Below are 23,870 nucleotides of genomic sequence, written 5' to 3' on the forward strand. Positions count from 1 at the left end.
TCTTATTTTCAGTGAAGGGATCCTATGAAGGGAGCCAGACCCTGTCGCTGGGCTCCTCCCAGCAACCAGTGGTGTCCCTGGACTTCCATTACATCAAGTACAGCCTGTCAGAGCTGTGCGTGGCTCTAGCAGAGAAGACGCCTCAAGTCTGCTCGGTATGTGATCATTAACTTGAGTAAGTGCAGTAAACTCATGGTTTTCCATACCTGAATGAGGCAGATGGAAAGAATTTGTATTTTTAATTAAAATCCATATTTTATGATTTTGTGTTCTGGAAGAGCACTGTACTCCCTAAGACATCTAAATATCAGATGCCAACTTTGAAATTGCTGGACGGTGATCCTATTTGAAAAAATAAGTTGGCAACAGTGCTTTTTTGTGCTTTTTTGTGTATACATTAAATATTTTTCTACATTATAATTTATTTTTCAGTGTACCTCAGGTGAAGAGAGAAAAGACAGACATGCATCCTTCTCTATTCCTCTGGATTCACTGCCTTTCAAGGAGAAAGTAGCAGTAGCAAAGGTGATTGATACCAACTTTTTAGAATAAATGTGAAGCTATGGACCAAAGATCAATGTGCACGAGTTAATTAGATCACTGTGCTGTAGGGGTTTAGATATATAACTGCTAGTGCCCTTACATTCCTAACAGAGAGGGTTGTGGACCCATACATTTTCATATGAACCGAGCAGAACCAAAACCCACAGCCAGACATTGGGAAGAGGGATTTCTGTGACCAGATGGGGGACTAATGCAGGTCAGAGGCAAGGTAAACAATGAGGCAAGGTAGGGCACACTGGTACTGGTTTTTACTGTATGTTGCCCTAAGTATCTTTAGGATAAAACAATTTAAAGAGAAGAAAGTGGACTTGAAGAAACTTAAAAAAATTGGATGGATTTTCTGATCGTTATGGTTTTGTGGCTCTAACACAGGTCTCAGAAAAAGGGAAGGGCTTCAAAGTGGACCGAAGGAAAGGACATAAAATCATTTCCAGTGCTTATACTGTGGTTTATTTTTCTAGGATGAAACAATCAATCTACATGTGAAGTCAAAGGACTGGTAAGAAATTCTGTCTTTGGGTTTTGTGGTTGTGAAAAAGATGCTGCCTTTTTTTTTTTTTTCTTTCTTATCTCTTTCTGTAACTAAGGGAAAAGTATTTAGTGAGTGATTAATTATATTTACTTCTATTTATTCCATGTTAGTTACCCATATCCAGAAGGTGAATGTTGTTAACTGTGCTGGGTAAAATTTCCTGTTATGCTATTATGCAGGCTGGATGGGGTTAATAATATTTTCTGGCTCAAAATCCATGAAGCTACAAGTTTAAAAAAACGTGTTTATACCTCATTTTCCTTACTTGTAAAGAATACAGGGTATTTGTATTTATAACACCTGGAGGTCTTCAGGTAACAAATCCTAAATATTCCACTGTTTATATTATTGCAGTATGGATTACAGCATTTGTGTTAGACACTTTGTGAAAACCAGTGCAGCAATGAACAATATTTCTATTTTTTCTGTAAGATTTTACAACTTTTTAACATTCTCAGTCTTTTCTCTACTTTGCCTATACCATTTGTGATGTGCTTTTGTGGGGCCACGATAGCAGCCTTTCGAAGCCTAATAGTGGAGTTTACAACTTGTAAGCATGGCTTTACATGAGTTGTAAGTGATCATCCACATAGGCTTTTTACAATTTATTTTACCCTGGACTTTGTTTGAGGTCAAGAAACTTAGATGTTCGCTTGGAGTTTGACCTATGTGTGGAGGAGAAAAATTTCCTACAGAAACGGAGGAAGTTTGTGGCTTCTGCTCTGAAAAAAGCACTTCATTTAGAGCAAGACCTCCAAGATCATGAGGTATGGGGAGTGCCATAGGGACTGGACTAAGCTGTGCAAGGGCAATGTGTTGTGCTTGTAGCTGTTTGCATATGGTTCCTTAACCAGCACTGGTGTATTCGGTGCCCCATGTAAAGCATCGAGGAGTGTTTAGATGAAACCATGTGAGAGCCCGGGTAGTATCAAATCCACTTGCCATACCTATTTGCTCAGAAAAAAGAATGCCATGAATTGGCCTTTCCACCCCCACCCCCACACACCACACCCCCCGCCCCGCCTTACTTATTTTTCAACTGTGAAGTGTAGACCTGGATACTCCTACTTTTTTAGCTGAGCATTCAGTCACCAAGGCTCCATATGCTATTTTATATTATTAGATTTTGGAGGGGGAAAACCTAAAAGTTAAAGTAATGCATATCACTGACTGATGAGGTTGTTTCTTATCACAGACTTTCTCCTCTGCTGCTCACCATCTCTGCTGTATTGTCACTATAACAGCACAAAGACATCCAACGTTTTTCTCTCATCTGTCTGATTGAGTCAGGGTTTGTATTTGTTCATGTCCATGGTGGCATGGTGATGGTTGGTGCTTCAGGGAGGGAATATGGTCTGCGAATCAGGCACTTCAGAAAATAAGTTGTTTTCATTTTTACAGGGTTTTCTCACCTGTGCTTTTCATTTGTCTGGGACAGCTGGGCCAAAAGCATGTTAAAGTTTATATGACAGAATGGCTCTGGATGAGATAAATATGTCCATGCTCACAAACAGATCACACTAGTATTTTGTTTCTCATTAGCACACTATTTTCAGTGGAAAAAAGCAGTTTATTAAGTATAAGAATTTTTTAGGGGAAGTACTTTTAACTACTAATTTCAGATTTTCCAACAAGAGAAAGTTTTCTTGCAGACAGGTAAACCCAAATCAGAATACTCTCCTTTGACCTGAAATGCTCAGTTTGAATTAGTTTAAAGGCACTGCTCAGTATTTCCTTAATGAAATTGCCTGGAAACGTGCATGGAAAATGTCTTTCAGCTCCTCTTCTCTCAGCAGGCTTCATGGAGGATTTTGTCTTCCTGTAACACAATTTAGATTCCCATATAATTAGGCTTTGTCGTTCATCACTGCAATTGTATACTCTAGGTGCTTTATAGGAAATGTGATCTAGTCATTATACTTGACTTACAAGAGAGGATGACGTCTGCTGGTTCTCAAAACAGAGCTCTCATGAGATGTTCTGCTAAGCAAAATGTTGTATAATATTGAAATGCCTTGAAACAACAAGTTTTGAGCTTTTTTTGGTAAGCCAGCACATAACAATTTAGAAGGCTGGCCTCTTGATTAAAAATGTCAAAATCAGCAAATCACCTTTTTTTTTTGTTTTTTCTTCTTCTTGTGCAGATTGCTTACTTTCATCTTTTTCTCCCTTGCTTGGGGAAATGGTGAAATGTCAGAATTTCTCGCAGGACAGAAAGGCACTCTGCAATGATGGCTGCAATTCATTCTGCTTTAATCACCTGTGCTGGTAAACTAAGTTGTTGCTTAGCTCTGCCATGTTGATGTTTAAACAGGTACCGGTTGTAGCAGTCATGACAACAGGAGGTGGCACCCGGGCACTGACATCTCTGTTAGGCAACCTGTTGGGTCTTCAGAAGCTGGACCTCTTAGATGCTATTTCATACATCACTGGGTCATCTGGTTCAACATGGTAAGGAGATAGCCTACTGTGTGAGGAGATGTATTCTCTTCGTTTTGGTAAAGGAATGTATGCTGCTTCAGTCTTGAACATTTTTATTGCTGCATTAGGAACGTGTTGCCTGAACCAGCACATGGCCTAAGCGCTCCTTAGGGGGAACAACTTTCTCCTTGATGCTTTGTTTTTCACCTCTAGGGTCTTTGCTGGTAAGCGATCCTGGTGCAAATCAAAGCCTTGTGCAGAAACCTACATAGCACGGAGGTGCTTTAACAAGTCCTCAGGTTTCAGTAGGGATTTGAGGAGTCTTCTAAAACTTCTAAAAAAGATCTTTTATCCTCCGTAATAAGCTGAGCACAAAAGGTGGTTTTTATGAACCTCAGCAAGTTCATTTGATGCGGTTCTTATTTCCAAGCCTAAAAAGTGAAAGCACATCAAGCTTATGACAACTTCTGTTCTTTTCCTCAGGACCTTGTCACATTTGTATCAGAGCACTGACTGGTCACGCAAGAATCTGTCCAGACCGATAGGTGAAATCCGCAGACACATGACCAAGAGCAAACTGAGCTGCTTTTCCCTGGAGAGCCTGAAGTACTATGACAAGGAGCTAACACTGCGGAAGCAAGAGGGATACCAAATCTCTAGTGTTGATTTTTGGGGGCTTCTGCTGGAAAAAGCATTAAGTGATGGGGTAGTGTGTCTATGTTTTCCCTAACAGCTGCTGAATACTGTTGTATGGAGAATGAAGCTTCAGGGAGAGGTGGTAACTTGGGAGGGTGCCAGCATTATGCAGCACATGATTTCTGCTGACTAACAGCATGATTTCACCTCACATATCATAGAATCATGGAATGGTTTGGGTTGGAAGGGTCCATAAATGTCATCTAGTTCCAACACCCCTTCCCTGTGCAGGGAGACCTTTCACTAGGCCAGATTGTTCAAACAATGCATAATTAGCAGCCCACGGGGTATTCTGTAGAACAGGAACCCTATGTCTCCTTCTACCCATATGAGTATTTGAGCACTTAACAGCAGAATCCTGTTCTTGGTTTCTTTTGCTCTGTTCCTCTCTGTGAAAACATAAATAATCCATGTAAAGAGAATGCATTTACTGGGAAGAATGAGAGACCATTGGACCACAGTGTCCTACAGCTCATTGGTAATTAAATAAGTTTATGTGGATGTGTAAATGTTTAGATCACCCCTTGGTTCAAAGAAGTTCTGGACACAAAATGAGTGGAGAGAATAAGAAAATTGAGATGGAAACAGATATTTATTTTACTGTATTCTTGCAAGCCCATACAACACACCAAGAAGGTCCCTTGGTTTTGGTCTCTCTGGTCAATTCACAGAAAAACAACCACAAACTGTCAGATGAGCGACAGGCATTGAATCAGGGTCAGAATCCCCTACCTATCTACATGATCCTCAACATCAAAGAAGACTACAGCCTTTCAGAGTTCAAAGGTGATGGCAAAACTGAGCTATATCTGAACTTGGTTGGTGTTCAAATGATCTGCATCATCAGTTACTGCATGACATGCAATCCCTTGCACCACTGAACCATAGCATTCGTAAACAGTTCCTCTTCTTCCTTAACTTCCTCTTCCATTTCTAGATTTTGTGGCCATGCTTTGAGAGGAACCCATCTTGTATGGGGCAGGAGAAATCTGGGGGAGGTGCTTAAAGACAGTCAAGGTACCCCTAAGTCAAAGACTTAGCTCCTCATGTGGGGTAACTTAGTCTGACCTCCCTTCTGATATAAACTTCATTTATGTCCTATCTGGAGAAGCTCATTGGAAAGTTCTGAATGAGCAAATTCATGAAACATTACTGAGTGGCTGAAATGAGCTGAATGATAATTCCTTACCCTGATGAAGCCCTGTCTGTGATCACCCTGCTGATAGAGTTTGTCCTGCAGCTTGTTATTTGTAATTTCTGAGCCCTTTCTGCAAGGAGGTAGGGATAGAATTGAGATATAAAAGTCCATTTTTTATCTCTGCAGAATGGGTGGAGTTCACCCCCTATGAAGTTGGGTTCTTAAAATATGGCGCCTTCATTCGTGCAGAAGATTTTGGCAGTGACTTCTTCATGGGTCGCCTGATGAAGCAGCTCCCTGAATCACGCATCTGCTTCATGAAAGGTGATGCACTCCACTGCGAAAATTTCATTTGTGTGAAAACGTACCTAATATAATACAGTCCCTGCATATTGCAACCAGTGCCCTGCAACATTCAGCACTGAAACTTAATGTACAGCGTGCTGTTCTCACCTCTGGCTGAATCTCTTAGACACTGGAGATGCGCTAAAAATGCTTAGAGGAAATTTCAAATAACACTATTCATTGTTGCTTTTGTCTTGAATGGTGACTCACATGCCTGAAGTTTCATGGCTGCTTAAAGAGCTTTGGTTTGTTTTGAACAGGTGAGGTCCTCATGAGAAACATTCATATTTTGAAACTGGACTCTTAAAACCAAATTTGTCTATGAATGGGATGATTTATAACAAAAAGCAAAGTTGCTATGGAATTCGTTATAAAATATGACAATTTTGAGTAGTTTTCTGAATTGTTACTGATATTTTTTCAAGTTTAATAGTATTCTAAATAATTTGTAAATGTGTTAGCATGATTAAATCAGTCACCCTTTTTTCAGTAAAGTGGGTGGCTCCCAATAATGCATAAAAGACAGCATTGCAGTTTTTATGCAATTCTTGGTTTAATTTTGCATGCTGCTGGAATCTTCTACCACACCCCTTTCTATACTAGTTCTCTGGGGTGAGAGTTTTCTGCAGAAGTCCATCTGGCCTTAAACCTGAACAATGGATGTATTACATGTAAACAAACACAACACACAACAGCACATCAAGGAAACCAGTAAGAAAGGGTGTTCTTGTAAACTGAAAAATCCATACAACCAGCAACACCCTGTAATATTCCTTATTTGGTGTACAGAGAAGTTGTGCACCTCAGTGTATGATGCAGGAAGAATCCAGAGTCATATTGGCAAAATCATGAAAATAAGTGGGCCTGAGGAACAGAAGATTGTGCTTAGACACACAAACACTAGATCTCAGAGCTTTAATGGCTATGCTTAGTGTTTTTAATGATGTCACGAGTTAAGAAAAGAGGTGGCTGAGGGAGAAGACTTGGAAGATATTACAGGATCCAAGAGTGTAAATAGGCGTAAAAAGGGGAGGACAAATTCATGGAAGGTAGCCCCACTGGTGGCTCTGAAACACAGCAGTCCAGATGCAACCACCAATACTGGAAGTACTAAATCCAGTACTCTAGAGAAGAGACCCTTTCATTTTTTCCATTTTCTTGTATTCTTCCATTAAGCTCTCTGTGCTGACTGACAGAGATAGGAGGTAGATCACAGAGCTAGGTGGGACTATGGAGCCTTCTTCTGAGAACACTGTGCCTCCATTGCAGTTTTGCCATGACAGTGGTGTGGTTGTACCCGAGGTGGCCAGGTAGGCAGCAGACCCAACACATCCAGTCTGGGCTGAACTCGCTGTGTTCTCACACCCAGTACCTGAATCAGGCTGTTGACCCCAGAGCCACAGGTGTATCTTGGAGTGAGGATGGAGTGCAGAATTAAAGCAATGTTGCCATCTAGTGATACAACATGTAATGCCCTCTTGGGTTGCAATTGAAATACACTATTAGTTACACCATGGTAGTTTAAAGATAAAAGCAAAGTGTCACTTGCAGGGAGAGGGAATGCATTTATAAGAGCAATGTCTAGAACTGGAAAGATCAGATGAACTAATGGGGATGCAAGACAGTCAGGTTTCCAGAAGAAAGGGGTGCATGAAGGCTTGTATTGTATTTTCAAGTCTGTCAGCCTAGTAAAAGATACTGTCTCTCCTCAAAGTTCTTACTTCAGCAAATACAAGCGCCATGAAAATTCAGTGCGAGAGATTAGGGAAACATTGCTATGTAATTATGACCAGGTCCTGGGTGGAAAACAGTGTTTGTAAGATATTAAAAAGCACAAGCAGAGTGCAACTCTTGGGGGTCAGAGACCAGGAGGAGTTATGGAGTGAGAAGGCACCAAGTGAAGACAGGAGAAATGAGAGGAGCTGCTTTCTCACAGCAGGCCTGCACAGAGGCTTCTCAAGCTGCAGGGCGATAAGGTTGTGTTGAGGGAAACTGGCCAGTAATTATCTGCAAATGAACTCTGGTTGCCAGCTAAGCATAGAGCCAGAAAGACCCTATCTGATTTCTTAGTTATATATTTCTAATGTTTCTCAAGCATGTTCCATTCTTATTACTGTGAAGCAGAAGAGACTTGGCTTCTTGTCCTACTCCACATAAAAGCCAGGTTTAAATCATATAATCACAGAATGATTTGGGTTGGAAGGGACCTTAAAGATCATCCAGTTCCACCCCCCCTGCCATGGGCAGGGACACCTTCCACTAGACCAGGTTTCTCAAAGCCTCATCCAGCCTGGCCTTGAAGACAGCACCTCTGGGCAACCTGTTCCAGTGCCTCAGCACCCTCCCCATGAAGAACTTCTTCATGATAAAAGGGAATTGTATTACTAATTTAAGGAATGCATAATTATTGTATTGTGGAATTAAAATTATTGCATTCTTTGTGATGTATGGCTTTTGCAAAGCTTTCATTAGTAGAGACTTTCAAGGCAAAGCTCAGCACTGGCTTGAGTTCCTGTCAGGGACTGCAGCAGAGCTGTGGAGGAAGAAATACTTTTCAGGATCCAAGAGTGTTTTGGAGATTCTGGCACTGGGGAGATATGAGATGTTCTTTTAAGTTGGAGGCCACAAGTAGAAGAAGGGCTATGGGCAATTGCAGCAAAGGAACTCTTACAAGGGACAATGATGTTTTGTTTTAGAGAACTACTCTGCAGACTATCCCAGATTTTTCTCTAAAAACTTGGATCTTGGCTATTCAGGAGGAGCCTCCCAACCTTTAACTAAGTATATGGTTGTATACGACATACTTTGTTAGACCAAACCCTTACTTTATATAAAACGGTGTGGTTTTTCTCTCTGATAATGGTTGCTTATAGGATGGGAATATGCAGGCTACAGAAATGTTGATTTGCAGTGTATTGGCAATAGCTGCATGAGACAATGCACCACAGTGGCCAAAGGTCTAGCACAATGTTTAAAACTTTTTAGGTTCCTCTTTGAAGACAGAATGTGAGTTGCTGCAAAAAAACTTAATACAGGTTTTGATAAGACTTTGGAAACCTTAAGGCTTCTGACACTCCTTGCAAAGCTGAAAGGTTATTTTTTTAAAGGGATATTTTTTCATTAAAATGTGTCCAAACCAGTTTCCCTGTTCTCTACCATTGCACAGGCCTGTGGAGCAATGTCTTTTCATACAACCTGTTGGATGCCTGGCGTTCATCGGATCCTACACAAAGGCCCTCACTGAGGTGTACCCAACCCAGGATTGTTGATGTTGGTTGGTTACATTTCTATTTCTACTTTACTTCTCGTCTTATGAATGTTGAAGTGAATGTTACATTCAGATGCATATAGTGTCAAATCTTTATGAAGGCTTTTTAAATCTTAAAACTGAGGCCAATGCTGCACTGCCTTTTTTTTTTTTTGTCCCCTCCCTGAGGCATCACGTTACCAGCATTAGGTTTCCTCTCTGAATTTATTCATAGCAACATTATTTCTATTACTCTCCCTTGGACTGATTTTATGCAAGTGATGATTTGTCATCAATTATGAAACTACTGAAGTGTTTTAACAAATAATCTTTGCCAGGGGCCTTTCAGTGAACCTACATGTTCTAACAAACATCACAGTGCCAGGTCCTCTGTCTGCCTCGGCAGATTGTACTTTACGTTTGTTGTTGAAGACATGGATAAATCAATTATGTGCAATTCCAAATTTCTTTGATCTCGTTATAAACCTGTGGGCTCCTTAGGGTTGTTGGCTGTCCTCTCTGTGTTCAAATGTGATTAGTGAGTTTGGTTTATGGGCCATTCATCGCTTTCTCCAGAGAAGTGTTGCAGAACCCTGACCTCAATAAACACTTCTGAAAGTGTTTGAAAGAAAGTCATTGTCCCTCTTTCCCAACCTCATGAGGTGCACAGTCCTTTTTCTCTGCTCTTTTCTGGATGTCTGAGTCTCCTGACAGTATTTTTTTTGTAAGCCAGTTTGGACTAATTCTGAAAGAAACTAGTCCAGATTCTTAGCCTCCACTGACCTTCATGCAGGGAATCCACCTATATCTTCTATCAGGGATTAGGTCACTTTTTCCAGCTTTAAGAAATTAGTTTCCACTCTTTGTTTTCCAGGGAATATGCTTTACTGAACATTTTCTTCTTGTTCCTGCTTTCACATTGATTTGATTGTATGTTGCCATGTTTTATTAGGTTCTTCTTTCCTCTAGCTGATGTTAAATGCTTTTTGATATTTTAAAATATCAAAGAATTGTATCAAAACAACAACTTGTTCATCTCCTCCACCTTTCAGAAGGAGATGAGCCTTCCCCATCAGTTGGGAGCCACGAGTTGGAGACTTATTTAGTCACCCCTGAATGTGGCATCATGGGCATCATTCGGCAGGTCCTGACTGAGCGGGTGATGGTTTCAAAGTTCTACAACTTCCTGAAAGGGTTCCAGGTGCACAACGAATACCTTCAGAGCAAAGACTTTCGTATATGGAAAGGTAAACAACCCTGAATGTTAATTTTTATTTGCTTAGATGGTTGGTTTTTTCATTAGTGAATGAAGGTAGAGGATGAACAGGATTTATTCTTCACTTCGGAAACAAAACTTTCAAGATAACTAGTTGAATTTCATCCAGTCAAATTAGCTGGGCAGAGCTGAGCATGTGTAATGAAAGTGGATTGTTAGATATCAGTGCCTTTTCAATGAGCTGAAAGTGAAATTGCACACCAGACCAAATTGTGGTGCAGCCCTGTTTTTTACTGGAATTAAAGTGTTAAATCCTCCAAGAAGACCCTTGATTCCAGGGAAGGGCAACTACTGCTCATCAGGGATGGAAAAAGAGCAGTATGAGAAGTGAAGGAGCTCTGTCTTTTACTTTGAACACATCTTCCTTTTCTGTGCCAAGGCTGAACTTCCCTAGTGCCGCAGGGTCTTGAAAAGCAAAAGTAATGGGGAGATAAGAGGCATTTTTTTCTCTCTTATTAGGCAAAACCCAGATATATTACTTCTTCAGTCAATCACTCATTATAATAAATATTTCTTTTTAGATACTGTACTAGAGAATTTCCCCAGCCAGCTGACAGAAACAGCGGAGTTCATGTGCCTGGCAGACACGGCAGGATACATTGATATCAGCTACCCACCACTCATGAGGCCAGAGAGGAAAGTGGATGTTGTCATCCATTTAAACTATTCTTCTGGATCACAGACATTGGTGCGATGATCACTCTATTTTCTTCAATAACAACCAACTGTCTTTTAGACCTTTTAGCACTTTAACTCCAAAGGATTCAGAATAATCTACATATAAGAAACTGATTCAAGGGAAGAAGGATTCTTGTCATACAGCTCCCATTTTGTAGATGTCTAGGTCTCTCAGTAATGCTGATATACCATGGCAAATCCCCTAAGGACAACAGAAGTGGTATCAGTTTTCTGAATCTTTTAATTTAATTAACCCTCTAACAGGTAAATGTTATCTCCTAGACCTGTCTGCTCCTGGGACCTCAATATGGATATTGAAGCTACACTCTGCATGGAGTGTTTCTCTGGAACTAGTACCACCAGTGATGAACTCATTTCATTTGTCCTATGATATCCATCTCAAAATATCCACATGCAGTTGAATTAGAAGTGATTTTTCCAGTTACCTTTCAAAGAGTAACTGGATTTTTTTTGTTGTTGTTCTAAATTGTGGAGAATAATTGCCTTTTGATGCCATATCTGTTTTTTCAAATATCAGCTAACATCTTGGCCTATAATTCCTGTTACTAAACATGAATAAGAGAGAAGTTGTTGAAAATAAAAGTTTTCACATACGCCAGCCAGATTCAGGAACAGAAATCCTATTTTCAAACATTGCTTACATACCCACAAGATTAAATTAACATTTCAGTCAAGATGATGTTTGTTCCCAGATGTACATCACTTTTCACAACCATTTTAAGGCATATAAGACAGTTCAGGGCTCATAAAAACTTCATGCCAAGTCAAGAAATTGTTTGTACCTTTTTGAATCCATAGTTAAACCCTGTACCGTTTCAGATTCCTGTCCATTCTGCTCATTCCAGGATTTTCTCTGGCAAGGGGCATGTTTCTGTTTCCTGAGTGGCTAGGCCACCCCTGCCCACAGCCATGAATTTTGCAGATAAAGGCTGATGAGGAGGAGGTAGGACAACAATCAGGAGTGCAAGTTAGAGGCTGAGTTTTGAAATGTTGTTCTGTTAATAACTAGTACTTAATATCTCACACAAGAGACAAAGGCCAGAAGAAACACTGACAGCCAACACTGCTCCCTGATCTTTGTGAAGAGCCTTTGATGGGTGTGTTGTCTACTAGGAAAAGTTGGGGCAATAACAGAATTTCTGACCCTTTTTTCTGTCTGTATTCAGCCTTTGGAACAAGCCTCCAAGTATTTCCTAAAGCAGGGAATCCCATTTCCCAAAATCCACTTGACTGAAGAGGAAAAGAAAAATCTAAAGGAATGCTACATCTTTGAAGACACAGAGACCCCAGAGGCACCAACAGTGGTGTTTTTCCCCTTAGTGAATGACACCTTCAGAAAATACAAAGAGCCTGGTAAGCTGTAGAGCAGAGATGGTCCTCCTGCCAGCCAACCTGCCCTTCATTTTAAATTGGAAGTGGGGAGATTTAGATTACATATCAGAAAGAAGTTCTTCATGGAGAGGGTGGTGAAACACTGGAGCAAGTTGCCCAGAGAAGCTGTGGATGCCCCATCCCTGGAAGTGTTCAAGGCCAGGCTGGATGAGGCGCAACCTGGTCTAGTGGAAGGTGTCCCAGCCCATGGCAGGGGGGTTGGAACTAGATGGTCTTTAAAGTCCCTTCTAACCCAAACCATTCTATGATTCTATGGTTCATCTGTGTTGGGATGGGAGGCATGGTCCAACACAGCTCCCTCCCTACCCTACTGCACCTCCTGTGGGAGAGAAATGAGGGCGTGCGGGTAGCGAGGGGTGGCGTGGTGCCTCATCTGGAAAGTGGGACATGGCACCAGATGTACACCCCATTGATGACCTTTCTTTATTTGTCAGGTGTGGAACGCAGTCCTGCTGAGATGGCGCAGGGCAATGTGGATGTTTCCAGCATTTTTTCCCCCTACTGCTTAAACAGCTTTACCTACACAGAGGAGGAATTTGACAAGCTGGTAGAACTCACGAGCTACAACATTCAGAACAACAAACATCTGATTCTTCAGGCTTTGAATTCAGCCATAGAACAGAAAAGACAGCACAAAAACTAAAACAATGTCCTGAGTTTCAGAAAGATATCCACATCATTTTTTTTTTCCTGCAGAAGAATCAAGACCAGTTTCTGAATGTAAGCAACGGACCTGGGAAAGTACAAAGATGTGTCTCAGCCTGCGATTCCTCCCCACACATAGCAATCCTAGATAAACTGATTGAACAACAAAAAAAAATTATTAGTCTTTGCTTTATTTATGCTGAGTTTCATTGTTGGTGAACATTTTTTTCATGTACACACATGCATATGCCGTAAATCAAAGGTTAGGAAATACGGGGCTAATTAATGAGCTTTTTAAATGCATGAATGTGAGACAACAGTACCAATTCTTTCAAAATTTACTGCACTAGCAGAAGTTATATGTGAAGTGAAGACAAATGAGCTACAGATATTTAATCTATTCCAAATATAGTGCATCAGAAAAATACATAAGAAACGTGGACAATTCCAAAGGAAAAGAGAAAACTATAACTTACTGCTATAATGTCAGCAAGAAATTTTCTTGGAAATAACATGCAAAGCTAAACATATAAGATAGAGAAAATCTGAGATTTCACATGGAACATGCAAATTTTCTATACTTCTGAATTTACAAGTTCTGTTTCACCAGCAAAGTTTAGGTTTGGAAAATCCCTTGGAAGTGACTGTTCCAAACCCTTTTGAGACTCAGGATTAGCTCTTCTGGTGTGTAAGTACCTAACCTGCGGTGGTACTTTTCAATGAACACTCATTGTATTTAGAAGATTCAGCTCAGCATCTGCATCCCATTAATTCCAACAGTTTTAATAGTATTTCTTGTTTTTATAGGATGGGATGCTGTGAGAATAAAACCATCAAAAACTGAGAGACATTCAGATTTTGTGGTAAAAAGGCAAGCTAAGTGCTTTACACCGATACCCATGAGTAATTGCATAACTTTGTTGGTCCCTGACAGGTAATTCATGGGTATTTGCATAACTTTGTTGGTCCCTGACAGTAAAAATATCAACACAGGGTGTATGCAGCTACTCTAAATGGCACAAGGCAATTTGTTGAAATTGCTTATTTTTGTGATGAAGTACAAAATAAGTATTTGCATTATGAAGGATTTTAATAATGCAGATAATCTGTAAACCTGTTTCACTATGCCAAAGATACTAATGTGAAAAAAGGATCAGTTGGTATCAGCTGCCCTTAATTATCTCAAATTCAAATGAAACTCAGTAAGTTGTGGGTGCTGAGGTAACATGTATTGGCACACACAGAACTACAAATAATACAATCATAGCCAAAATAGAAAATAAATCCTAAATGCAAAATGAAATGTGAACCTCTAAAAGGCTGAAAATTTCTCTTCCCTCTTGCGATCATTGTCTCTCTCTCTCTTTCTTCAGGCATTACTTTATGGCTTTATCTTTAGTCTCCCACACTCACCTCTGATGACCTCAGCCCTCTTAGGGATGGTGTGTCCTTGCCCCAGCTGCTTTTCCAGGCCCTCACAACTCCATCCAATTTGCAGCCCTGGTTCAAAACCCCAATGTGCTGAAATGGCTGTTTACTTGCCTGTGCTCATCAAGGGCTCCTCTTTGTGATCTCTGCTGCTGAGTCACACCTCCCTTTCGGCATTGCCTCTCCTCTGCCCCAGCCATAACTCCCTCTTGGCCTTCTCTGTTTATCATTATGGCAAACCCGTTTGGGGTGACACATGAGTTTGCTACTTCTCCCACCTGCCCATCTTTCAGTTGGCGTTTCGGGCATCTTCAAGAGCTGCCATCCAAGGCTGTCAATGACATCGTTTCCAGAACCCTGCCTCTCTCCTTCCATCCCTGCCCTTAACTATGGCCCTTTGCTTCCCTTGCTGGTTTTGTTTGTTTGTTCGCTTGTTGGTTTCTTTTTAGTAGAGGGAAGCCCCATTTATTTCAGGTGTGACACTAAGGCATCGCTTGCTCTGCTCTACCCACCTGTCAGCAGTCTGACCAGTCCCACACAATAGCTCCTAGTGGTGTGTTCAGCGTGGATAAAGCTCTTGGAACTCAAGAGTTGGGTCTTCTTGTCAATTCTCCCTTTGCAATCCTCAGGCATGCATGACTTTCTTCTTTCAGATACACCCAGAGCTGCTTGAGTCCCACAGCAAGGTTGTTGCTGTGACCTGGAAAATACCTATGTCCTGTATTGCTGTAGACCCTGAAAAAGGTCTGGCTTAATCCTCCATCCAGCTGTCTTCCTGGTCCATGTTTAGTAGAGGTGCTTTGTTTGTGACTTAGGGGGTTGGTTAATTTATTGGGTTCAGCTTGCTTTTTATAATCAAATTTATTAATCAATTGCACAGAACATTTGCTGGCTCTCAGTTCTCGCAGGATGCTTTGTGTGGCTTTGATTCTGATGTTTTTCGTCCTGGTTCAGCTGCTAATGGGGTATGTTTCCCATGCTCAGGCTCTGGGCTCTATTAAGGCATTGAAAGAATGTAGCTAACAGCTGCAGATGTGGGCATTTAAAAGCCCTTTTGGTTTTGCAGGCTGGGAGTGTCCCTTTTTACAGGAAATAGGAGTAATTTCATGGAATGATCCCTTCAAGGAAGGTAACAAACTAGGAAGGGGGGGAAGCACTGCAAAAATCCAGACCCACTCTGTATCATAGTTTTAGCACCAACAGGAGTTAGCATGATTTTCCCTGAATGTTTTAAAAGACAGAACTCTTGGTAGCTGTGGTAATAGGAATGACAAACACTAACACGGTGACCTCCTTAATTGTAATGAATATGTTCTGCATCTTTTTGGTGTCTGGCTTTTCCTTCTTACCTACTCATTATCTGCAGGTAAGTGAAGGGATTAGCATGCAATTGCACCTTTGCCCCAGCCCTCCTGATTATCACAAAGGTGCATCGAGAACTGGGCAGAGGTGAGTCAGCCCATAGGAACCTAAGGAAAGCAGCAGTGGGGTTTTTGAACCCCTTGCAAGGCATGTGGGTACTCCGACATGGAGTAGTGGGTAGTCCTGTCAGGTGAGTGCTGCTGAGGAAGCAGTAGCTAATGGGATGGATTTTATGCTGTTCCATAGCCCAAAGAGTGACCAAACAAAAGATTACTGCTAACAGTCTGAGTGGTGTGAATTATTTATTTGTGAGACTACAGGTTGCACCATGTGAATGATGGGGAATGTGTCTGCCAGAGCAGATAGAGAACGTGAGTGGTAGTGCAGGACTGCATTCTGAGGAACCCTGGGCTGGAAACTGTTCACATGTAAAGCTCTGCTGTGTATGTGCAATATCCCACCATCTTACTAGGGTGATAATGCTTCAGAGGAGGTCATCAGGGCCTCATTTCCAGCAAGACTGGTTTCCTCATGCCCTGATTATGGTATACTGGTCAACAGGTAGCCACGGGTGAGAGCTGTCTTCCATGACATTGAACTTTTGTACCTTTGAGCTCCTCCTGAAAGTCTGTCCCTTGCAGTGTTCCCACAGAAGCCCAGCACACCTGCACTGTTCACAAAGCACTTCCCCAGCACCTCTCCAGCTCTTCATATCCAAAGTCCAGGCTGGATGTGGCTTTGAGCAACCTGGTCTAGTGCAAGGTGTCCCTGCCCATGGCAGGGGGGTTGGAACTAGATGATCTTTAAGGTCCCTTCCAACCCTAACCATTCTATGATTCTATGATTCTAAGTCTTTTCTCTCTTGTCATGTCTCTAGTTTTCCTCCTTGAGACGTGAGGTCCCCTTTCCACTCCCTTCAGCCCATTACTGCTTATCCCCTATTCTCTATGCAGCTGGCTGTCTCACCCAAATGTCATGGCCTGATCCCATCTGCATTCATGCTTGTAGTACTCATGCTTGTTCCAAATATGACCAAATGTCCATCATTCAGACTTGAAGCTCCTGGGGGTACCAGTGCAGTATGGAGGAGATGTGAGAAAAAGTGGAAAGATTAAGAAAATGGGTGGTATAAAAAGCAAGGGACAGAGGAAAGGGAGAAGGAAATAATTTTGTATAATACTTGAATAAAAGTGAAAAAGGGAATTATAGCTATGTGGCATTGAGATGGACAAAGGAAGGAAACAGATATTTTGGAAAGCCAAGAAATCAATGGGAAAGCAATGATAGCAGGGAATGGAAAGAAGAAACGAAAGAGGAAATCAGGAACAGAAGTAGTGGAGACAAACATTTAAAATGGAGATAAAGGTATATCCCTCCTCTAGTTTCTTCAAAGATGTCTTGATAGGCTGTTCCATTAAACAGAACAGCAACTAAAAACACCCTAATCTAGAAAACAACATTGATGGCATTAAATCATACTGCAGAGGTACTGACTGCTCAGGGCTTACAGATGCCTGATATGCATACAGTGACTGTTTTCTAGCTCCCAGCTCTCTCTTCTTTTCTCTGCCCTTAAACACTGGGAGAGTCAGTTGCTTGGCCCCTAGCAGTAGGACTTTTCTTGCCAGCTGCTGCTTATTGCACCCTTCTGTCTCTCAGCTAATAATCTGTAAATTAGTTGTAAATATATTAACTGTTTGCTCCTCTCCTATTTCCTGTCTTCTCCTGAGGTAATGGAGCATCCTTAAAGGCTGATAACTATCAGGTAAGGAGCTTCAAGTTTCTACATATATTAATATGCGCTTTTAAATCTTGAGCAATTGATAGTTGTTTCTTTAATTTTGCAATTTCTGCTACTCAGCTGGCTGCCATCCAAAATTGTTCCAACCAGTTTTGAAAGCAAGCTGTGCTCCAAATTCCCTCTTGAACTGCAGTTGTTTTGGTTTGGTATCTACTTTGTAAATGTATGATGTAGTTTATTTTTGAGATTTAACAGATAATATGATATCCTAGAATTTGTTACAGATTAAATGTTTTGGTCCCATGGGCCAAAGAGTATTCAGAAAATCCTTCGTAGACCTTTAACAAATATCTTATGCTCTGGTTCACCATCACTGTTGCTGCAGGAACTGTTGGCCTGTAATCCATAGCTGGGTTGGGGCACAGGAGGAAGCATTCTACTGGCCATACGGCCCTCATGCTGGGTTCCAGCTCATGAGGAGATGATAAATTTGCATGTAGTCTGCAGAAAGGTAGAGAGATAAAAGTGATTGAGAAAACTGTGGGAACCACTCTTCTTGTTTACTGTAGTCCTGGGAAACCTTCTCCAAGTACAGGAAATCTCCAACAGTGAGACAACTCCAGGCACAGATGAATCTCTCACTGTATAGGTAGCCACTGAGGACTGTACATTTGCAACATGCATAAAATCTGAGAGAGATAAAATGGAGCATAAATCTCCACTTCAGTTAGGCTGCTCTATGACCGGTGTGGTAAGTGCTGGGCTTTATTCAATACATCAGTAACTGTAACATGAAAGAAACATAGGTAAGCATTTAACTGTGAGTGCAGTGATGTAAAAAGTCATTAATTATGACAGTCTCTCTACTGGGAAAGTGATACCTTTCAGTGTAAGATCTGTGTACCAGTTATATGCTAGATGCATACAAATGCCGATGCATACATGTAATGGATATAAAGTGCCATACTTTTTCATCTATGTCATGTCCTCACCAGAATATATTCTAGTACTTTGGTTAAAGTACTTGCTTTAAATTTAATTTCCCAGGCAATTCACTCTGTGACAGTGGTTAGAGGACAGACAGCAGTAGTACCTCTACCTCCTGTGAGTTTCCTCTCCTGCTCCACATCTTCCTTCACTAAGTGCACAAGTGATGGTGGAAGGCACCTCTCTTTCCAAAGGAGGAGGGTGTAGTTGAGGCAGAATGCCTGTCTGATTCTGCTCCCCAGTGCTGTTTTTTGTATAGCAATATCTCTATGTCTGAGAGAAGTGAGACAGTCACAGCTAGTCCCCATTGTGTTTCCAGCTTGCCAGAATAACCCCAGGCTCCTTTTGCCTGACCTGTTCAAAGGTGAGGCAAGCACATACTGTTGCAAGGTATTTAAAGGGTCACTGGCTATCAGCAGTTTCAACCCAGTCCAAGACTGTGATAAAAGAAATCACAAAGCTGTATTTGAACACGTTGAAAAATGTTGTTTGCCATGGAGTTCCATTTTTCCACAGCCTGTCTCTGCAGTCAGATGTAATACAGGTATCTTTGCCAAGTGATTGATTTTTCTACAAACTGGGTTGTAGTGTGAATAAGAAACCTAAATATTAGAGGGAGTATGAGGTCTAGCAAGAACTAAATGATGAGAGTGGTGTGCTGTTTGCTGCCAGGGCAACTGCGGTTTGATCTTTGAAGCAAATAGGTTATTTTGATTCATCTATCCTTAAATCACTGAAATATGAAATGCAAAGAAATAAAATAATTCCACTTGGAGCCTCTGCTTTTCATTCTACAAATTGAGACCATCTTGCTTTTTATATTTAGATTTTAGATTAGACAATACTAGTTCAGTAGTAAATGAGAACTTTGGAGTTTTCTTTCTTTATGGCATTCCCTGTGGAACTCACACGAGCAGAATGCCTCCATTTAGCTGAAGGCCTACAGATCATTCCAGATGTATGAGTGTGCATATAATGGGGAATTAACTCCACAGAAGTGGAAGTCTGTATGCAGAATCCACCTGTTCTTTTCCATGGGTTTCCTTGAGGACAGGAAAGCTCAACTTTCTTAAGATTCGTGACCTTTAGAGAAGTTTCTAGTTGAATATCATCACTTATGCTAATGGTCCTGTGAACTAATCAGCCTTGGGAGAGATGGCCTGCTCTAGTAACAAGTATACCAGTATTTTTAATGTCCCATGGCAGGTCTTCTGAGGTCAGGCAGGTCTTCTTTTCTGCTGAGGCTAAAAAAATTCTCCAGGATGCAGCTCAGAGTGTCCGTGACCTGAGGCCAAATGATGTTCTTGTACTTCAGTGCGGGCAGAGCTACTTTTCATGCTGGAAATGCAGATGCTATGACACAGCCCACGGTTACTGGAGCTGCTAGTTTGTTATTCATTTGTTTTTCTGTGTTTGAAGATGGTAATTTCCACTGGGTATGCCTGGAGATGTTCATGTGCTCTTTTGTTCCTGCTCTTTGCTTGGACTAAATCTCTGTAAAATAAAAGTAATAAAATTTATAAAGCTAAACCACTGGATACTATGTTCTATTCATCTTGACATGAGTTTCCATGTAAAGTTCAATTGCCTTTCTCTGGAAAATGTACAAAAGCATAACTCAACTGTTTTGCACAGGTCTTATAATTTCCTTGCCTTTTTTTTTGGTCAAATTTGAGGTACTGCTAAGTGCAGTAGTAGTAGTCCTGGGAAATGCTTGTAGCCATACATATTGACATCAAGATGTCTCCTAATCCCTGCAAATCCCCCCTCCCTCTCCCCTGCCAACCTATCGCACATGGTCTGGTACTGCTACTTCATGCCCCTCACTCGCCTCCCCTACCTACAGTTCACCTCTGCAAACTGAAGACCAAGCTCTGTGCCCACATCTTGGCTTTGATCCCCTGGGAAGAAGAAAGGGAAGCAGCCCAGGAGGAGCTGGGACCTGCTGGTCCACGCAGAAACCTGTCAGGTGGTGGAGGTGGCCCTTTCCAGGAGGGTTGCTGCATGGCACAGCGTCTGTTTGCAGGTGGTGAGTTGGGGTCCACAGGCCTATATGGATGCTGTGGCTAAAGTGGACAAATGTGTGCCTGCGCACCCACACAGGTCACTGGTAGTTATTTATAGAGGCTTTCCCAGGGCTCAGTTTCCCCCCTTCAGGACCTGCCATCGTTCCCTGCTCACAGCAGCCCCCATGCCACAGGTGGGGAGAGGTGGGTTTGAAGGAGCAGGCTCCAGAGGTGGTGCTCTCTGTACCTCTCCTCTGTTGTCAGGATGGTCCGGGACTCTGCTTACCATGGGAAAAGGGTGACAGCAGTGCAGGACCCAAGAAGCAAGCGCAGGCTGCGAGAGGTTCCCAGCCAGGGAAAGGTACTGCATCCCTTTTTGCTGTTGTGCTTGCCCTGTAGGATCCTTCCCTGGAGCTGTCATCCTTGGCGCTCCACCATCTTCAGCAATGGGAGGAGAGTCCTTTACTTATAGAGATGAGATGGGTGGGGCCTCAGGTCATTTTATAAAATAACTTGTCATTGACTCCTACAGGAGTAAGTCCCGCAAACATGTCTCAGGAAGTGCTGCCCGTGGAGGTGCCAGAAACACTCTGTTACGGGAATCCAGGGAAGACCATGATGCCATCACATGCAAAAGCACTACAGGTAAGAAAACAGATTTAAAAATTTGCTTAAGGTACACTACATTTGACAGGAAACAAAGTCGTGCATTGTGAGTGTATTTATATGCAAGGTACTGTACAAACTTACTGTCTGATGGGACTAGGTGGTAACATCTCTGCATGAAGAAGTTTAAGATGAAATGTTCTCTTCCTGGCTATCAGTAGCAAAAGTCCTTCTGACTCCACCAGAGGCAAAGTTCTCAGCTTCCTAGGCAAAATGAGAGAAGTTAATGTAGTACAGGGACAGAAAATTAAGAGAAAGTGGAAAAAATGGAAAGGAACAATTTTCAGGGGACTGGATTATCAGCTTAAATCCAGACCCAGGCTTAAAAAGTAATTTTTCTTCCATAATTAAATGCTAGTTTTATTTAAAAATTAGTATTTGCGTATTAATAGCAAAATGTGACAAGCCCATTTTTTATTACTAGAGAAGGGATAAGAACAGGATAGACAATAGGGATAGGGAATTTAATTTTATTTTCACACTCCTGTTTTTGTTCTGAATTTCCCATTTTGCTTTGCATTCTTTAGGTCATTTCAAGATATGCATTTAATTTTAATTGTAGGATGCTATACATTTTTCTGTGTGCTCTTTGGACGAAGGCATATCGCTTCAGAAACTACTCTGAAAAGAGAATAGTTTGGACATTTTTAATGGGAAATGTCCTTTAATAGTGTTTTCTTGGAAAGTGTTTCAAAAGGAGGAACCCTACATTGTAACTTCTGTTTCCTGAAAAAGTTGAAGTCTTAGAATTAAAATTTTAAAACCGCAATGTGTTTCATGCTCTGGGTTCAAACGCAGAGAAGAGAACCTGGTTTATTTTTAAACTGAGATTTAATATTCCTGAGAGCAGGAGCAGATTCCCAAAGGTTCACATCTGGAACAAAAAGCAAACCATGATTCACAAAATAAATGCAGAGGCACCGTTTGGGTATCTTACAGCTGAAATGGCTCGTCCTGCATTGACTCATTGAAAGGGTACCCCTTTTTGCACCAGTGTGTGCCGAACCACATGGTGCTTTGTTCAATTATGCTGAGCACTGTGACACAGCTGGGTGTAACCAACAGCTGTTCTAATTGGGGTTTCAGCATAAGTTATTGCAAGTAGGAATTAATTATCTAACCTGATAATGCTGCTGTTTTTGTTTCAATGTTATCATTTATAATTTTTTTCTTTCTTCAGGATGAAGACTCAGACATTGATTCTTTGGAAGATGATAAACAGCAAGAAGAAAATGAAGAAACTAGTGTACCAGACAAAGGTGATTTCAAGGTATTACGAACAAGGGAATTTTGAACCAAAGAGGTCTGAGAGTTTTGTTTAGCTCAGGTGGATAAATAATGATGGCAGCTATTTTGTGTTGCAAGGGAAATGCTTTTAGTTTTAGTGTTTGGGTCATTTCATTCCACCCTACGAATTTCAGAATTCCTTGTTGTAGTCCTCTGTTATATTTTATTTGGAACATACAGATTATCTACTGTTTTAATCCCTCATTTACTTGTAAGGAAATCCATTGGTGAGTTTTCTGTTCCACGATGCTTTTTGTAACTGAAAGGGCCAAAAGTCACAGTGATGCATGTTCTATAATGGCTTCAGCAGTGCAACCTCAGTCCTATCAATTTATGGCGGAGGCCGGGATTACTGAACCCTGATTTTTCACCACTTCTGTGCTCCATCAGAAAAAAAACTGTAATGGGATTTTATGAAAGGAGCTTGATTGTGCAACAGCAATTTTATGCAATTGAAGATCAGTCATAGGTTTATTTTTGAAATTAGTGATTTTGATGGGGGTTCTCATTCTGCTACTTTACTATCTGTGCAGTAAGTACAGGCATTGTTTCCTATCTGTCAGGATTAGAGAGGATTGAAAGTGACTTGCATAACAATGTTGTCCCAAGTGTCTGCTTCTGAGCCAGATAATTCTATGGAAATTTGCATTGTAATCCATGCAGACAAGTTATTCTGGGACAAAATGAAGCTGAAAAGAAGTTTTTTCTAGAAGTTGAAGTAATACTGTAAGCAGGCAGACAGGTGAGCTTTGTGATAAACTAGTTACCATGTAGTCCTGGTAACTTTAGACACCAAGAAATTAAAACAAGTTCTTATTCACATTCAAAGCATTTTTACTTTTTCACATACACAGTTTGGCTTTTGGGTTTGCCAAATATTAGGATTTTTATTTAAAAAAAAAAAATGAGTGGCATTAAAAAATTATGCTACATTTTCTCTATATATATTCTATCAGTCTTGGGTCTTTGTGGCATTTCATCTTGCAAATATTTAGCTTACAATGTTTGGTATCTCCAGCCTGTGGACATACTGAAATTCTGGACTATGTATAGGATGAAGAATTTTGTAGATACTGAAAGTGGGGTGAAAAACAATGAACCGATCAGTCTTGGTATAAAGTCTGCTCCTTGAAAGGCATAAAGAACCTAAAATCATAATGAGAGAAAGCAAAAAGTTTTGAACTCCTAGGTTATAATTACCTATGAAAACTGTACATATGACTGGTAACTTCTTGTTTCCATTTCTTAATCCCACACAATGATGTTTTTGTGTTTCCTTTATCTGCCCAGGATATAGACTTAGATCAAACACGTTTAAGGTTCGTGAAATTCTGAGGGGGTGGATGTGACAGTAGTGAACTGAAAGAATCATCTTATGCATATGGAACCATAACCTTCTTCCACACTACCATATTGCTCTTGTCTCTCACCAAAGGAT

At 41.1% G+C, this 23,870-nt stretch overlaps 1 protein-coding gene across 1 annotated transcript in view; it reads left to right on the forward strand.

Moving 5' to 3' along the window:
• LOC104515572 (cytosolic phospholipase A2 epsilon-like) overlaps window positions 1-12,953 on the forward strand; it is a 36,440-nt gene extending 23,487 nt beyond the window's left edge. The window contains exons 9-21 of the mRNA XM_010159594.1: window positions 1-155; window positions 433-525; window positions 1,026-1,063; window positions 1,728-1,863; window positions 3,411-3,547; window positions 4,001-4,223; window positions 4,885-4,999; window positions 5,538-5,675; window positions 8,863-8,970; window positions 9,996-10,190; window positions 10,741-10,907; window positions 12,085-12,271; window positions 12,745-12,953. Of these exons, the coding sequence (XP_010157896.1) occupies window positions 1-155; window positions 433-525; window positions 1,026-1,063; window positions 1,728-1,863; window positions 3,411-3,547; window positions 4,001-4,223; window positions 4,885-4,999; window positions 5,538-5,675; window positions 8,863-8,970; window positions 9,996-10,190; window positions 10,741-10,907; window positions 12,085-12,271; window positions 12,745-12,953 (1,901 nt within the window). The remainder of the gene's footprint in view (window positions 156-432; window positions 526-1,025; window positions 1,064-1,727; window positions 1,864-3,410; window positions 3,548-4,000; window positions 4,224-4,884; window positions 5,000-5,537; window positions 5,676-8,862; window positions 8,971-9,995; window positions 10,191-10,740; window positions 10,908-12,084; window positions 12,272-12,744) is intronic.
• The last annotated feature ends 10,917 nt before the right edge of the window (window positions 12,954-23,870 follow it).

This window comes from Eurypyga helias, unplaced genomic scaffold (assembly GCF_000690775.1).
Source record: "Eurypyga helias isolate BGI_N326 unplaced genomic scaffold, ASM69077v1 scaffold969, whole genome shotgun sequence".
NCBI classification, from domain to species: Eukaryota; Metazoa; Chordata; class Aves; order Eurypygiformes; family Eurypygidae; genus Eurypyga; species Eurypyga helias.